General features: G+C 38.4%; 3 protein-coding genes across 3 annotated transcripts; 1 reads left to right on the top strand and 2 right to left on the bottom strand.

The window, feature by feature from the left end:
• Nucleotides 1–987: 987 nt before the first annotated feature.
• LOC131448507 (hemoglobin subunit beta-like) lies at nucleotides 988–1,755 on the bottom strand. The gene is made up of 3 exons (XM_058621041.1): nucleotides 1,605–1,755; nucleotides 1,306–1,528; nucleotides 988–1,220 (listed from the first exon to the last, which is right to left on the bottom strand). The coding sequence occupies exons 1-3, from the start codon at nucleotides 1,694–1,696 to the stop codon at nucleotides 1,092–1,094; spliced, it is 444 nt and encodes a 147-aa protein (XP_058477024.1). The 5' UTR covers nucleotides 1,697–1,755; the 3' UTR covers nucleotides 988–1,091.
• A 760-nt stretch (nucleotides 1,756–2,515) lies between these two features.
• LOC131448094 (hemoglobin subunit beta-like) lies at nucleotides 2,516–3,273 on the top strand. Its single transcript, XM_058620194.1, has 3 exons — nucleotides 2,516–2,663; nucleotides 2,740–2,962; nucleotides 3,048–3,273. The coding sequence occupies exons 1-3, from the start codon at nucleotides 2,572–2,574 to the stop codon at nucleotides 3,174–3,176; spliced, it is 444 nt and encodes a 147-aa protein (XP_058476177.1). The 5' UTR covers nucleotides 2,516–2,571; the 3' UTR covers nucleotides 3,177–3,273.
• A 4,266-nt stretch (nucleotides 3,274–7,539) lies between these two features.
• hbae4 (hemoglobin alpha embryonic-4) lies at nucleotides 7,540–11,525 on the bottom strand. The gene is made up of 3 exons (XM_058620236.1): nucleotides 11,220–11,525; nucleotides 9,849–10,053; nucleotides 7,540–7,668 (listed from the first exon to the last, which is right to left on the bottom strand). The coding sequence occupies exons 1-3, from the start codon at nucleotides 11,309–11,311 to the stop codon at nucleotides 7,540–7,542; spliced, it is 426 nt and encodes a 141-aa protein (XP_058476219.1). The 5' UTR covers nucleotides 11,312–11,525.
• Between the last annotated feature and the right edge of the window lie 4,843 nt (nucleotides 11,526–16,368).

Below are 16,368 nucleotides of genomic sequence, written 5' to 3'. Positions count from 1 at the left end.
AGTTAGGTGGTATTTCAATGTAATATCTTGTTCTTTTTCTACAAGAAAGGAAAATAATCTTTTAATAATAATTTGATAATACATGCAGTTCATGAGCAAAGAATAAAAAATAAACACATCAACAACACAGAAAACAAATATTAATCAAATGAATAAGAGTAATTGATGTTATATGCAACAGATTTCATGGATAATTAACATTAAATATGAATTCTATATTTTTACAGCGCGTCTTTATAAAGGGTTTTATTTTCCTGGTAACAACTTTGAACAAAAATGTTTGAGTCTTTGTGCATTAATCATAATTACAGATGGTTATCTGCTTTAATGTGACTAAAAACAACAATAAAAAACACTTTGTAGTTTTTTTATACAATGAAGGAACTTGTTTTAAACATTTGAACAGTGCTTTTTCGTAAAAGAAGATAATTATTATTCGTCCCACGATGGACACATTTACAGTGTAGCAGCAGAAAAGAAAGTCAAGATGAAGGTGATGGATAATAACCATGTATTTTCACAAAATCTATGATTCTACAATATAGAACCATTTTGACTGATGATCTGCACATTTGATTTGGGTGAGTGTCCAATTAACAATAAGGCAATCAGAGATGGAAGACTTCACCCCATTCATGCAACAAGCCTCTGGCGGCCTCTGTTGGTCATATTGGCAAGTGCAAGTGGAAGCACAAACAAACAAACAAACAAACAGACACACAAAAAAAACAATACTTCACTTCCACTCCGTGGGGTGAAGTTATAAGCAATGGGAGTTGGTAACTTGTTCAGGGGTAATCCAGCCCTTAACCTGGCAGGGACTTGACCCAACAACCTGCTCTCCACTTGGCTATGGACTTTCCATTATACCAATAGAATACTATATAGACATTAAGTAACCAAAATATATAGCACAAATATATTAGACATTTAATTTTTAATTATGGCTTGTCACGTGTGTAAAATTGAAAGAGAAAACCAGGTACGTTATTGATGGAATTGCGTTTTTATTTCTCACTGAAGAAGATACATGACACATAACTGAGTCAGATGTTGAGGATCTTCTCCAGGTGTTGGAGGCTGCTGCACGTTCAGTGGTACTGTTTTCCCAGAGCATTCACCACCACAGCCAAGAACTTCTGGAAGGTGCCCTGGGTCTCTGCGGTGAAGCCGTCTCCCAGTTTGGCAGCGATTTCGATGGTCAAACAGTTGCCCAGCAGCTGTAGATGAAAGAAGTTTCATGACTATTTTGGATTTGGAATAATAAACAGAAAAATATGAAAGAAGTGTGTGATTAAACTTTACCGTGAAGTTGTCGGGGTCGACGTGCAGCTTCTCAGAGTGCAGGGTGCTCAGCTCGGCATAGGTTTCCTTGATGCTGTCCATGTTCTTCACAGCGCGGTCCAGACCGTGGAGTATCTTGATTCCGTGAGCTGCGATGTTGGGGTTGCTCTTGATGGCAGCGGCATTGTAGAGGTTACCAAAGCCACCAAAATACCTCTGAGTCCAGGGGTAAACGATCAGACACCTGAGAAGAAACAATTGTCATGTGTTAAAACAAGAAAATACAGAGAATTTGTCAAAAAGTATAAAGTTGTGTGGACCTGGACAGAGCCTTGGGGCCGATGTCCTCATAGTCCAGGCTATCAAAGATGCTGTTGATGATGCTGAGCTCTGATTCAGTCCAGACAACCATGACTGCTCTTAGGTGTTTTTTTCCCCTTGTGTTAAAAGAATAAGAAGCTGAGTAGAGCTTCAGTTCAACACCGGCGTCTTTTTAAATGTTTGAAGGCCACCACCGCCCTGAGGGAGCAGCAGCCTGTGATAGGCTGCAGATGAAGACTCTGAGATAAAGCCCCAACTTCTCCAGAAGGTTCTGGATGTTTCTACACTTCTGAAAAATTAGTCAGCAGTTCTCAATTAATCGAGTACTTGTTTGGTCCGTAAAATGTCACAATCATTTTGAAAAATGTTGATCGTTGTTTCTCCTGTAAATGATGATGATGTTCTCATGTTTGTTTTTGTACACAAACCAAAATGATTAGGTTTTAATTATTTCTTTGTTACATGGAGCAAAGAAACCAGGAAATATTCACATTTAAGAAGCTGAAAAAAAAATCAGAAAGCCTGTTTTAATTATGGGAAAAAAGACTTAAATGGATAAATGATGATCAAAGAAGAATATTCACAAGTTAAAAACATTTTCTAAATCCAACACGAAGTTAGCAAATTACATGGCTCAACAGCGCCCCCTAAAGGCTGCACCTGTTCTTGGACTAACATGTTGCAGATGCAGACTTTAGGGGGCGCTGTTGAGCCATGGAATGAATTTTGGGCAAAGTGTCATGCATTTACTGTGAAACTATTATGCAGAAGTGTAGAAACATCCAGAACCTTCTGGAGAAGTTGGGGCTTTATCTCAGAGTCTTCATCTGCAGCCTATCACAGGCTGCTGCTCCCTCAGGGCGGTGGTGGCCTTCAAACATTTAAAAAGACGCCGGTGTTGAACTGAAGCTCTACTCAGCTTCTTATTCTTTTAACACAAGGGGAAAAAAACACCTAAGAGCAGTCATGGTTGTCTGGACTGAATCAGAGCTTAGCATCATCAACAGCATCTTCTCCAGCCTGGACTATGAGGACATCGGCCCCAAGGCTCTGTCCAGGTCCACACAACTTTATACTTTTTGACAAATTCTCTGTATTTTCTTGTTTTAACACATGACAATTGTTTCTTCTCAGGTGTCTGATCGTTTACCCCTGGACTCAGAGGTATTTCGGTGGCTTTGGTAACCTCTACAATGCTGCCGCCATCAAGAGCAACCCCAACATCGCAGCTCACGGAATCAAGATACTCCACGGTCTGGACCGCGCTGTGAAGAACATGGACAACATCAAGGAAACCTATGCCGAGCTGAGCACCCTGCACTCTGAGAAGCTGCACGTCGACCCCGACAACTTCACGGTAAAGTTTAATCACACACTTCTTTCATATTTTTTCATTTATTATTCCAAATCCAAAATAGTCATGAAACTTCTTTCTTCTACAGCTGCTGGGCAACTGTTTGACCATCGAAATCGCTGCCAAACTGGGAGACGACTTCACCGCAGAGACCCAGGGCACCTTCCAGAAGTTCCTGGCTGTGGTGGTGAATGCTCTGGGAAAACAGTACCACTGAACGTGCAGCAGCCTCCAACACCTGGAGAAGATCCTCAACATCTGACTCATGTCATGTATCTTCTTCAGTGAGAAATAAAAGGCAATTCAACCAATAATGTACCTGGTTTTCTTTTTATTTCTTGCTTTAACACAAACATTTTAAGACACAAAATTAAGTTATTTAACTAAAATGGAAGGTTATATGACACTAAAAGCGAATGTACCATGAGTCTGTGGAACTATAAACCTCCCTATTGTTGTAGAGGAGTGTGACACATGGACTTATCTCATATTTCCAGGCGTCTTTAAACCCGAAGATCAAACCTAGATGAGATGCAAAATTCAAGGTGTTTTACTCTGGTTTACTTGTACATACACAGACACAAAAACGAAACAATTTAACTTCATCAGAAAGGTTAAAAAGACACAAAATGGATAGAAATCACTTTGTGGCGCTCATTTCACATCAACAAATATGTAACATGAGTCTGTTGCACTGAAACTTAACCCAATGCTCAAACCAAGATGAGACTAAATTTGTCCTAATCACCTCCTGAAAAAGATGACAAAGACATAAATATCCACTAAAGCAAAAGTGACAGTGTTTTTACTCTATATTTCTTGTGTGAGTGCACACACAGACACAGTTATACAGACACCACACACTAAAATTAACCGTCAGCGAAAATATACACTTCCAAAAACTTAACTGATTTATATTTTTTTTCTGTATAAATCTCAGAAGCAACTCCAGCCCTGCTCAAAACTACCAAACATTCAATCATTTTGAGGATTTTAACCCTTCAACTGCCAGTTTGATTACTTGATGTCACTATTGTGAAAATGAAAACCACAAAAAAAGTGTTATTTTATAACATAATATATACTAATGTTGGGTGGCTGGGGGATATGTCAGAAGATGAGCCAAAATATTGACTTTGCATTATTAGTTTGTGTGTAGAATCAGATTTTTTGTGATTAACATTTTTTTCCCCATTATTTCAGCAATACAATCATACAGTAACAGCACCGCCCCCCCAACCAAGCCACCACCATCCATGCTAATTCCTTCCTGGTTATCAACACAACCACTATGCTCCTTCCTGTACATCTATTACAGCTATAGCAACAAGATTAGACACAAAATATGACTACAAACCAAGTCAATACGAGAAATAAATAAAGTAAGTGCTCCATTCATTTATTTATATGTTTATTTCGGTCATGTCAGTTAGACTCATCTCACATCATCGTAGTGTAGTTCACACAATACACATAACCGAAAGGGAAAAGGGAGAAGCAAAAGCTTATCTAGTAATCTACCTTATTTAGTCATGAAGAACAAAAATGTCCACTTCTAAAAACTGCTATGAAAATAATAAAAGCTATTCATCTGTAACGTTTTTATAGCAGTTTTTGAAAGTAGACTTTTTGTCCGGAATGACTTAAGAGACTTAATTGATGTGACATCAAGTAATCAAACTGGCATTTGAAGGGTTAAAATCCTGAAAATGATTGAATGTTTGGTAGTTTTGAGCAGGGTTGGAGTTGCTTACGAGATTTATGCAGAAAAAAATATTAATCTGTAAAGTTTTTGGAAGTGGACATTTCTGTCCTCTAATGACTCAAGAGTGTGGTTAATATTTTTCACAATGTTCTATTGAAAATTGAAAAGGCATTTCCAAAAACTGCTATGAAAATAATAAGCTATTATCTGTAAAGTTTTTATAGCAGTTTTTGAAAGTGGACATTTTTATCCTTAATTACTTAAGACGGTAGTAAATTAAAATAAAAAACAAAACAAAACAAAAAAAAAACTTGTGTATATATTTCACTCAGTGGAGGTCTGATAACGCTTGTTGCACGGAAACTTTAACCAGCCTTGCTGTCATTGTTTCAGAGGAGGATTCAAAGCTTGACTCATCACCTATTTCCAGGCGTCTTCAAACCCACAGCTCTAAACCAGATAACAGCTGACACAATATCAGTGGTGTGCATTCAGTGGGAAGAGGCTCAGTGACCCCACCCTCTATCAGAACCCCCCCCCCCCATACACTAAAAATAGGTGGTTGACAAACTCTGGAAACAATAAATGGAAACCTAGAGAGTAAACAGGTGGTCCTCATATACAGTAACTTAACTTTGGATGAACTTAATTGTTAGTAATTAAGTATACATATATATGTATGTTTATATATATATATATATATATATATATAAATAAATATATACATATACATATACATACATCCGTATATATGTATATACGTATATATATATACACTCATATTGTCCCTTAATGTCTGTATTTTATATTCTATTCTATTTTTTCTTCTATGTATATATGTATATATATACATATATATATATATATATATACACACACATATATATTCATTCTTTTTTGTATAGTGTTGTATTATGTGTTATATTTTTTACCTGGTATTTTTCCCCTAATGAAATAATACAGTTTGATGATCAACAACCACTGTAAATCTGACAGTAATAGAAAGAAGAAAACTAGTCACTACTTTTCTTCTTTTTCCACTAAGTTTCCAGCAGGTTGTACATTAAGAGGTGCAATGCTGCCCTCTGCAGTTGAATGTCTACAAACACATTTTGAAGAAGTTCCTTTTAAAACAGTGTTAAATGTTACTTATTGATACTGTTTCGTTTAAACCAGTGACTCTTCTTGTGCTTTTATTTATGAAAGTGGAACATGAGATACATTTCCTTGAACCTTTATTTTAAAGAAAATGATGCCGTTGGACTGAGACGTCTCAGGTCACTTCCTGTTCTAACCAGCAGGGGGCTCTACATGCACATGTAATGGAAGTGGATGTTATTTGGCTTCATTTAATATTCACCGGCATCTGTGGGTCCTACACTGTCACTTTTTTTTCATGGTTTGGCTGGTCCTGCGACTTATATATATTAAAATATATCATTTCACGTCATCATTTCATTTATTTTCACACTGACAGCCGCGAGAGGGCGCTCTAGGCTTGTGTGCCAGTATCTGCTACTCCTGTACCACTGAACATTTAAAATTTAAACATCAACTTAAAAGAACTACTGAGAAAGACTGAAAAAGAAAATCATATTCTACAAATTACAAGCTGCAAGTAGTGAAATATGCAGCCGAAAACTGTCATCGAGCAGCAGAAAGAGAAACTTGTGAGGGACTGACGAAGATGATGGAAACAAACACAGCTAACCGCGAGCTAAAAGCTAGACGACAACAGCGAGAGGAACACGTTCACAAACAGGTGCTGGAACAACGTGCTGCCGGGAGAAGCCAAGGCGAGGAATATAAATGACTTTGCGGGAGGATCTTGTTGGTGTGACCGCTTCATGCAACGACGTCTCAAAAACTGCCAGCAGACTCAAGCCAAGGTCGACAGTTTCCGTGAGTTTCTTGAAAAGCACGTAATTAAGCACAACGTGACACTGGATCATATTATTAACATGGACGAGTTCCCTCTCACGTCTGATTTTATACAATAAATTTCCCCCAAAAATGCGATTTATATATGTTTTTTTCTTCTTCATTATTAATTTTTTAGCTGGAGCGACTTATAGTCCGAAAAATACGGTACATTTAAAGGAACACAGCCATAGCTTTAGGGAACTCCCTCCCCTTTCCCAAGCACATGTGGGAACTACTTTAATAATAATACTTTGTCCTGCATTCACCATTCTGATAGTCATGGGCAGCAGGAATTCAAAATATACATGTGAAATCTAAGTCCCTAAAAACATGAATTGTTGATAAATGTTGCTGAGTCACTAAATTTTATTTTTTCATTCAAAAGTTTCTTTCTCTTTTCTTTTTTTATGAACCTGTTTTATGTGTTTAATATCTACTTTGTAAATTATTTTTATTGAAAATACATACAACACGAGGCATCAATTATCAGCCTTGATTTCTATAAATCAGTATCAGTAAAAAACATCATACTCTCAGTCGACCTTGATTGAGAATAAATCACTTGACTCAAAAGTGTGGTAAATATTTTTCACAATGTTCTATTGAAAATTGAACAAGCACTTTCAAAAACTGCTATGAAAATAATAAAAGCTATTTATCTGTAAAGTTTTTATAACAGTTTTTGGCAGTGGACATGTTTGTCCTTAATGACTTAAGAGGGTAGTAAATTAAACTGCCTTAAAAATTAAAAACTTAGTCAAAAAATGGATACATTTCACTCAAAGTCTGATAACGTCGGTCATTCATCCTTAACCCATAACGATTTATTTATAGTATAATATAATATAATATAATAATATTTTATTTATACACATTTTACTATGACAATTCATTTCGAAGACACATACATTTCACACCATAAATGTCTCATAAATGTCTTCTCCACATGGTCTCATCTGTATTTCTCTGCGAGTACGGCAGCGAAGGCCGACAGGAACTTGTCCATGGCCGCATGTGCGACAGCTGTGAAGTCGTCGCCCATGTGACAGGCCAGCGCGACGAGCATACAGTGTGAGAAGAGCTGAGGAAAGACAAGAGAAACACACCGACAATCAGCTAAATGACTCAGTTCACGGTCCACATTGTGAGGGTTAGCGACATCTACTGGTTCATTTGTTTCACATGACGTCAGTCGTTCTTGATGACTGTGCTAATTGATGCTAAATCAGCTCACTGTGACAGCGAGGAAGCTAGTGTCACCAACTCCTCAGTAAGGAAAAGTAGATTTTGGCAAGTCTTAACCTTCAAGTCTCAAGTCAGTCTCAAGTCAGTCTCAAGTCTTAACCTTCAAGTCTCAAGTCAGTCTCAAGTCTTAACCTTCAAGTCTCAAGTCTTAACCTTCAAGTCTCAAGTCAGTCTCAAGTCTTAACCTTCAAGTCTCAAGTCAGTCTCAAGTCTAAACCCTCAAGTCACAAGTCTTAACCTTCAAGTCTCAAGTCAGTCTCAAGTCTTAACCTTCAAGTCTCAAGTCAGTCTCAAGTCTTAACCTTCAAGTCTCAAGTCAGTCTCAAGTCTTAACCTTCAAGTCTCAAGTCAGTCTCAAGTCAGTCTTAAACCTCAAGTCATAAGTCTTAACCTTCAAGTCTCAAGTCTTAACCTTCAAGTCTCAAGTCAGTCTCAAGTCTTAACCTTCGAGTGTCAAGTCTTAACCTTCAAGTCTCAAGTCAGTCTCAAGTCTTAACCTTCAAGTCTCAAGTCAGTCTCAAGTCTTAACCTTCGAGTCTCAAGTCTTAACCTTCAAGTCTCAAGTCTTAACCTTCAAGTTACAAGTCTTAACCTTCGTGTCTCAAAAACTAATTGTAAATGCTAAATTAGAAAATGTAAATATCTCACTCAGGTCTAAATCGAGTCCAGTCTTAAACCAACGTAAATCTCAAGTCCTCACATTTGCCACTTAATTCAGACTTGAGTCAAGTCAGGTGACTCGAGTCCCCTCTGGTCTTTAGTACTTTTATGTTTTCTCAGACGTGATATTTTGTTGTACAGATGCCGACAACAGGAACAGGAACGTGATCAGGTATGTATGTACAGTATGTTTATTTATTTTGGTCAGTTAGCTCACTCATCATCACACATTATCTTAGTGTAGTCCATACAATACACATAACCGAAAGGGAAAGCGGGAGAAGCAAAAGTTTATCTGGTCCCGCCCCCAATACCCACAGAATACATATTTTCATCGTACAATACATAATTTCATCATACTAATTTTTTTTTCTTTTTCTTTTTCTTATGACATTTTGACAAAAACATGTTTCAGCATCAGGTGACACTCAGAGTCACAAAATAATATATAGCAGATTGTGTTTGTTAATGAAGTTGTCTAGCCTATCGTTAAATAGTTTCTCCAGAATGTTTGACAGTTGTGGTAGTATTGAGACTGGTCTGTAATTAGTACATTTGTGTATGTCACCTTTCTTGAACAATGGCACTACTTTTGGAAATGTCCCAGTTTGAAATGACAGGTTGCAGATGTGTGTTAGAGGTGAAACGATTCCATCTATTACTTTCTTAATTAGCTTGATGTCGAGGTCATCTACATCCGTGGATGTTTTTGCTACGCATTTATTGACCCGGTGTCTAATGTCTCTGTCCTTCGCTGGGGTGAGAGACATTGTGCTGGGGTTTCTGTCTCTGTCCTTATCAAAGTGGTCCCAGTGAAGAAGTGAGTCTGGAATGTTCTTCGCCAGATTCAGCCCCACATTGACTAAGAATTCATTAAATCTTTGTTTTTGATCACATCGTTTAGAATATCCCATAGTTTTTTAGTATAGTTCATGTTTTCTGTAGTATTCTTTCTTGCAATCATTTAGGATGTTATTTAGTTTGTTCCTGTATCGTTTGTATCTCATTCCTGACTGTTCTGTCCTTAATCTCATGTATTGTCTACACAGGGTGTTTTTCTTCTTGCAGGCATTTATCAATGTCTTTGTAAAGCCGTTAACTGACCTGATGGGACTTGGTTACACAGTAATGGTCACAGAAGTGTCTAGGTGGACCAAAAATATGGGTTTTAAATTGGGTGATACCGAGTTGTGATTGTCTAATAGAGTGTGTGACTGGGATTTCCTCAATGTAATATGCACAAATTTTAATTTTAATCACCTCACAACCTCAGAGCTGGTTGGGAATCATTGATTTACACCTGTGATTTTCCTACATTGACCATTCAAGTCTTAAGTGAGATTGCAGGACCTGCACCTTGAAGTTAATCGGGTCTATCCGGAGTTGGTAGGCGTGCAGCGTCTGCAGGGGAGCCAGCGTGACGGTCAGCTGGCTGATGTCTTTGGCTCCCTCGGTGATGGCCTGGACGATCTTCTTCCCGTGGAAGAGCAGGTGACGGGAGCGGGCGCTGATGTCCAGGTGGGAAAAGTATGTCTTGGTGCCCGGATAAGAGGCGAACATCCTGTGGGAGACGGAGGAACAAGTTAGTCTGGTAAGTCTGGATGGATGTGGGATGGATTTCTGACAGTGATCGTTTTTAGACTGACAAAATGAAACGATGTAAATAGCAGAAGCTGCACTTTAATAGCCCTCTTCTTCCTCATTCATTCCTCAATGATCCACATACATGTATTTGATTTTATACGGCTGATGTCCATTTATCCGGGCTTTATCCAATCGGAAGGGAGCAATGAGGTATTGGAACCTTCCTCAGAGTTACCCCAGCCTTTGACTTGACAGGATTCAACCCTTCAGTTACAAGTCAAGTTCCTTTTCCACTATAGGCCCTGTTCATGACGCTTAAAGAGGCATTACTTTAAAATGTTCCTTACTACCACTTTATGGGAAGGTTTTGAATTCATAAATATGAATATATTATAACTGTTATTAAAGCTCCAGTGCTTTAGACTTCTGTCGCCCCCTTGAGGATTTTCTGTGTAATAACTATTAAAACCACTAAACAGTCCACTTGTGAAACATACCATGGACACATGTTGGTGTTGTCAGAGTCCAACTGTTTGTATCCGTCTGTCACTTCGTTAGGCGTCACGTGTCCCTAATAAAGTGGCTACAGACTGGATATTTACATGTGGGTGTTGTGACTTTTGCGACGTTGCCCTTGTGTTCCTCATTCCTGTGCCTGAGTCTTAGCTGTTTTTTTCAATTAGGAATATTTATATTAAGTATCCTTACACCTTTTTCATTTAACATATATATATATATATATATGTGTATATATATATGTGTGTGTGTGTATATATATATATATATATACATATTTTTATATATATATATGTTATTTTCTTTACTAAAACACACAATAAAGCTCTACTGTGTAATAGAAAAAGGTTGTTTGACCAAATGATACCCTTCAAAATATAGCTTTCAAGTAAAATCTGGGCCTTTAACAACACGTCGTCTCTGCTGTCTCCGTTCACATTACTACAAAAAAAATCGAACTGTTTTGTTCTGTTTCTCTTGTTTCTGTCTCCAAAAACATGTACCGTATATAACACACTGACTCATACTCCAAAAAACCTGAACTGATCTGTCCATTTAACCACTTCAAATTGACAAATCTCTAATGAATGTACATATAATTACATAAACACCAGAGTTGTCACCTACCTAAGGAGAGCGTCTGAGCCGATGTCTGCAGCCACAGGAGTCAGTTTCTCCCATATTTCTATTATCAGCTCCTTCTCTTTCTTTGAAAGCATCACAGCTTCTTCTTCTTGCTGTTGTTGTTGTTGTTTTCAGCTCAACAAAAGATGAATAAATAAAAAATTTTAAACGATTGTAAAAAAAAAGTCACAGGAGGTATTTACAGCAGGCGTGGAAAAATGGTGTTAATCCACCATTTTACCTCCACATCAACCCGGAAACTTAATGTAAATGCAGTGAAAATACTAAATTCCTGTGTGTGTATGTGTGTGTGTGAGGTCAGCTGTTGCTGTTATCAGGCAGCAGCAGCAGCAGCAGCAGCAGCAGCAGCCAGTGCAGGGTGTGGAGGTGGATCCACACCACAGCGTTCACTATCTGCTACTTCACACGTGTCAACAGCGGGTCAAACATGTCCGCTCGAAAATTTGATACATGAATGAGTCTTAATTTCCAACTTTTTCACTTATTTGTTTTTATATTGGGGAAAGAAAATAAATGATAATGATTAATGATATGAATAAAAACAAGTGATTCCAGCAGCTTAATTTAAAATAAAAAACTTATTAATTGTAATAATATTTATAATACAACCAAAGTACACATTCAAATTCTATGAAATATATATTTTTTTAAATCCTGGCTATTATGGTAAACAAAGTGATTTTTTTTAAGGTTTGATTTATACAGTTGAATATAGTATTTATACTATAGAAAATACTGCTAAATCACAGTAATGTATGGCAGTAGTATATAACCCCAACCCAATACAATACTGATACACAATATACTGCTAAACCACTGTAATATAATGGCATGTATGTGGAGTCACAGTAAAATACAGTATTTGCACACAAAATACTACTAAATCACTGTAATATAATGCCATGTACTGTATGTGAAGTCACAGTAAAATACAGTATTCATACACAAAGTACTGTTAAATCACTAATATATGCCATTTTTGTGAAGTGAACTGCAATATTTATACACAAAATATTGCTTAGTAACACTAATGGTATGTATTTTTGTGATGTCACAGTAAAATACAGAATTTGTACACAAAATACTGCTAAATCGCTCTAATGTAATGGCATTTTTTGTCAAGTACAGTATCTATACACAAAGTACTGCAATATAATAGCGTCACGGTAAAATACAGGATTTGTACAGGAAAGTACTGCCAAGTCACAATATGTTGATTGTAAAGTTACAGTACAGTATTTGTACAGGACAACACTGCTAAATTGCAACATAGTTATGTTATCTTTTCAAAGGAAAGGTTTTCCCTTTACTTTGTAATAGATTATTATTGGTAACACATTTAATATATATGCACAGCATGAGTCATGAAGAACTTTGACCTGAGATTAAGAAGAAGAAGAAGAAGAAGAAGGAGCATGAGTCAGGCTTTTTTTTTTTTTTTTTTTACTGCAGATGATATTATAAAGTTTTGGGCCGTCCTTTGCAGATAAACGTTGCTATCTGCAGCTCCACAAGCTGCTGGTCAAGTGCCAGTGGGTGTGAATGTGGACAGTCAAACTCACTCACATCAGGCATTTCATTAGATTTATTGTTTACAGTAGAACGTGGTCATCTTGGAGGTTCCTAGTCCAAATCCCCGGCATCCGATGTAAATCGAACTCAGCGTTATCAATCAATCAACCAAACATTATTTATAGAGCACGTATTGTGCAAACAATTTAGCACAAAGTGCTTTACATAATAAAAACAGAATCACTCCCAACTGCCACCCCCACCAAGGAGCCACAACCCAACCTCATGCTGGGCAAAGAGCCAGACACCACCACTGTAAGGTGCATGGACCCCACCGTGCAGCCACAAAATCTAAAATAGAAAATCTTGAGCCTCAACATTCTCTGTGGTCCTCAGGTTCTCTGGCAGGCTCCATGCTGGAACGCTGCCTCACCATGGGGTTCTAGTCTTAGCTTAGGGAGTGGTTAAAATGCCGAGGCCGGAGGACCTCAGGGTAAGGTGAAGGTGCAAGGTCTAATGTGAGTCCGCTTTCTGGGCCTCGTCAACACACGAGCAGTATCTGCAGGTGTGAGATGGTCTATAACAATGCGACACCGCCCCGTCCAGTCACGTGTGATTAAATAGAACTCTGATGTGCTTACTACTTTGATGTATCAAAGGCAAGTTCAAGTGCTTTCATGCAGCACAACACCAACACCTGAAGGAGGAAGAATCCAGGATGCAGGGCACTGATGCATCATGGTGGATGCCGAGTGCCAAGCAAACGCTGTAAAAAGATGAAGACAAAGCGATGAGCTGAAAGAGAAGCAGGAGGCGGGAATGTACCAACATGGATGATGTGCAACACCATGGAGGAGAAGAAGGGAGTATGACACAAGAAAACACAAACCAAGAAAATCCACGGAAGACTAAGAGCGAACTACAGGTCCGGAGGTTTGTTGCCGTGCTGGTGTTCACGTTACTCACGAAGATAAAAGCCGTTGACATTTGGGGCTTAGACTCGACAGCCATGTACACCCAACATCTGGTCCATCTGGCTATGCAAAAAATAGCAGAGGACGGATTCATCGAGGGGCATTATCCCCGCGTGGCGAGTGCCAACTCTGTGGCTAAGTACGTCTTGAAAGATCTTAATGGCAAGTTTGGTGATCTTTTGGAAGCGCTGATTCTGATGCGGGATCCAGTGATGAAAGTGGCCATTATTAGGTCTATAGGACTCCATGTTTTTCTCTACTCAGAGTGGCACAGAAGTCACAGCCGTAGACACCAATTATGCAGGCACTTCTCAAAAATAGTTATATGCCTTGCAGTGGCTTGTATAGCCTTTGTCATTGTCCGTTACATTCCCCCGATCGATACTTGGTGGGGTGTATCTGTCCCAGAGCAATCGCATCAAACAATGGTCGACACGTTTCCCAATGCTTCTCTTGTTTCAGAGCAACAGACGCAACATGGAAAAAGAGAACCCTTTTTTCCCAGGAGAGCTCAGACACGCACCCAGCTCCCAGTTGGCGCTAAGGTCATTTGTAATAACCATGACACCACGTGTCATGTTGAGAGAGCTGAAGAGCGCCACAGAGTGCTGTCTCTGTCTAAATCTGTTGTGAGGCACATTCCACCTTGACCTCAATCTTCAAATTAGATAAATATATTTTTACCTGGTGGAGGGGTAGAACAATGCTGGAAAATGAAGACTGAAATTTCTTGACCCCCAGCACCTTGAAGCCTGGACTTAGGGCTCCAAAGGTGGTCATGGTGCTTGGTTGCACACCTCCAAAGTTTATACACGCGCAGTGCTGGTGTACTCGCTGGACACATCTGAGCGGAGACTGTCCGAGCAGCTTCTACAAGACCACAGAGACAATGACAAGGTGCTGGATTCTTGGAGAAGACGGCAAACAACAAGAAACTTCTTCCACCAAATCGTTTTTATATTTATTACCTGTTCAATGTTGCTTGTTTCAAATAAATGATCCTAAATAACAACAGTCTCAGTTTTATTTTAAAATCATTTAAAGAGAAGCCCTATCCCAGCCAGCATGTCAATGTGGGATTATATCCGGGCTGACAATATGGTTCCCAAGCGGGTTTGTTTGCAGTTTCCATGGGCCCCCAACATGTTACTGAAACCATATAGGACCTGCATAATTTGCCTGTTTCCACCGAGTGGAATGGTTTGGTACAATATGTATTTTTTTTGCGTTTCTATTAGGAATAGTACCAACACCCAACCCCCAACCATTCCATTCTTTTTCTTTCTTTTTTTTAACTTTGTTTATTAAGCTTTTTTCACAATAGAACACAGACATACAATAACACTCAGAACAGAATCCGTGTTTGACATATTTGATTTGACATACTTTTTTTCTTTTGGCTTCTCCCTCTCTAGCATCAGTGTATGATCTGCATATTTGACGTTATGCACTGGATGTGCTCCCCCATGGCTGGGGTAAATTTAGAGCATCCAATTAACAATGACCGATGGGAATTGGGTTTCCCTTGCTCCGAGGTACCTCAGCCCTTAAGTAGAAATGGCAAACCTCCGGTTACAAACCCAATTTCCTTCTGTTTAGCCGTGGGCTGCCTGGAATTTTACATTAAAATGTGATCAAAAAAATTAGACACCGTTTTAATTAAATTTGATATGCAGATTTGGGGATTGGGCAAATTGACCACTCCAAATTGACGTAGGTGAGAGTGGATGGTTGTTTGACTCTATATGTGGCCCTGTGAAGGACTGGTGATCTGTCCAGGGTATAGCGGGGTACAACCAAAACAAAGTTTTACATACATGAAACAGTAAAAAAGTAAACATTGTTAAATAAACTTCTGAATGAAAACCATGAACTTAAAGTGACTATCAAGTTCATCATCATGTCCTGGCGTAGGTCGGGTCCGCCATGCGAGTCAGTCCTTTCTATTTCTTCTTGTCTTTGGTGTCCATAAGAATGCAAATATTGGGATCTCAAAAATAAATGAATAATAATCAGCTGAATGAGTCAATAAGTTGACTGATTGTTTGGCAGATGTTGCACCCAACAGTGTTTTTCTTTGTGTGTAATTTAAGTTTTTATTCCTATTTCTCCACATTTTTAGTACACATTTACAATAATTAACTAGTAGTAATTCACGACTACAAATTAATTTAAACATGCGTATTGAACAAATGAATGTCAACCTCTAACCCCTGAATGAATGCCATCCTGTGCATACACACTGTACAAATGCCCATGTTGTACATATCTGGGTTACAGACTGTTTCCATTGCATGTATTCTATTCTGAAGTATGTACGATAAAATACATTCTTATATATATATATATTTGTTCCCCATTATGAAACGTCACACATTATATTGGTTGGCATGTCTGGATGATTATTTGGCTGTTGGATTCTTCCATGGGGTGTAATGGCATGACTTGACATTAGTACCATCTTCAGACCATCATATCCTCTCCATCAGTCTTGTTGGTTGGTTGGTTGGTAATTTGGTTTGTTGGTTGACTGGTTATTTGATTGGTTGATTATCTGGTGTTGGGGATGCTGAATGCAAACTATTGTTTATTTCTTCATATCATTATCTTGTTGCTGCTGTCTCCTAAAATGCATGTTTAAAAAC

Source organism: Solea solea, chromosome 21 (genome assembly GCF_958295425.1).
Source record: "Solea solea chromosome 21, fSolSol10.1, whole genome shotgun sequence".
Classification (NCBI taxonomy): Eukaryota; Metazoa; Chordata; class Actinopteri; order Pleuronectiformes; family Soleidae; genus Solea; species Solea solea.
Note: the sequence above shows the minus strand (reverse complement) of the source record. Positions and strands in the feature narration are given on the sequence as shown.

Bases quoted from the DNA above. Each gene is read 5' to 3' on its own strand.
- hbae4 (XM_058620236.1), bottom strand. From the start codon at position 11,311: ATGCTTTCAAAGAAAGAGAAGGAGCTGATAATAGAAATATGGGAGAAA. The intron at 10,054-11,219 runs GTAGGTGACAAC...CGTCTCCCACAG, and splicing joins GGCTCAGACGCTCTCCTTAG to GATGTTCGCCTCTTATCCGG. The intron at 7,669-9,848 runs GTGCAGGTCCTG...GTCTTTCCTCAG, and splicing joins TAGACCCGATTAACTTCAAG to CTCTTCTCACACTGTATGCT.
- LOC131448507 (XM_058621041.1), bottom strand. From the start codon at position 1,696: ATGGTTGTCTGGACTGAATCAGAGCTCAGCATCATCAACAGCATCTTT. The intron at 1,529-1,604 runs GTCCACACAACT...GTTTCTTCTCAG, and splicing joins GGCCCCAAGGCTCTGTCCAG to GTGTCTGATCGTTTACCCCT. The intron at 1,221-1,305 runs GTAAAGTTTAAT...TTTCATCTACAG, and splicing joins TCGACCCCGACAACTTCACG to CTGCTGGGCAACTGTTTGAC.
- LOC131448094 (XM_058620194.1), top strand. From the start codon at position 2,572: ATGGTTGTCTGGACTGAATCAGAGCTTAGCATCATCAACAGCATCTTC. The intron at 2,664-2,739 runs GTCCACACAACT...GTTTCTTCTCAG, and splicing joins GGCCCCAAGGCTCTGTCCAG to GTGTCTGATCGTTTACCCCT. The intron at 2,963-3,047 runs GTAAAGTTTAAT...TTTCTTCTACAG, and splicing joins TCGACCCCGACAACTTCACG to CTGCTGGGCAACTGTTTGAC.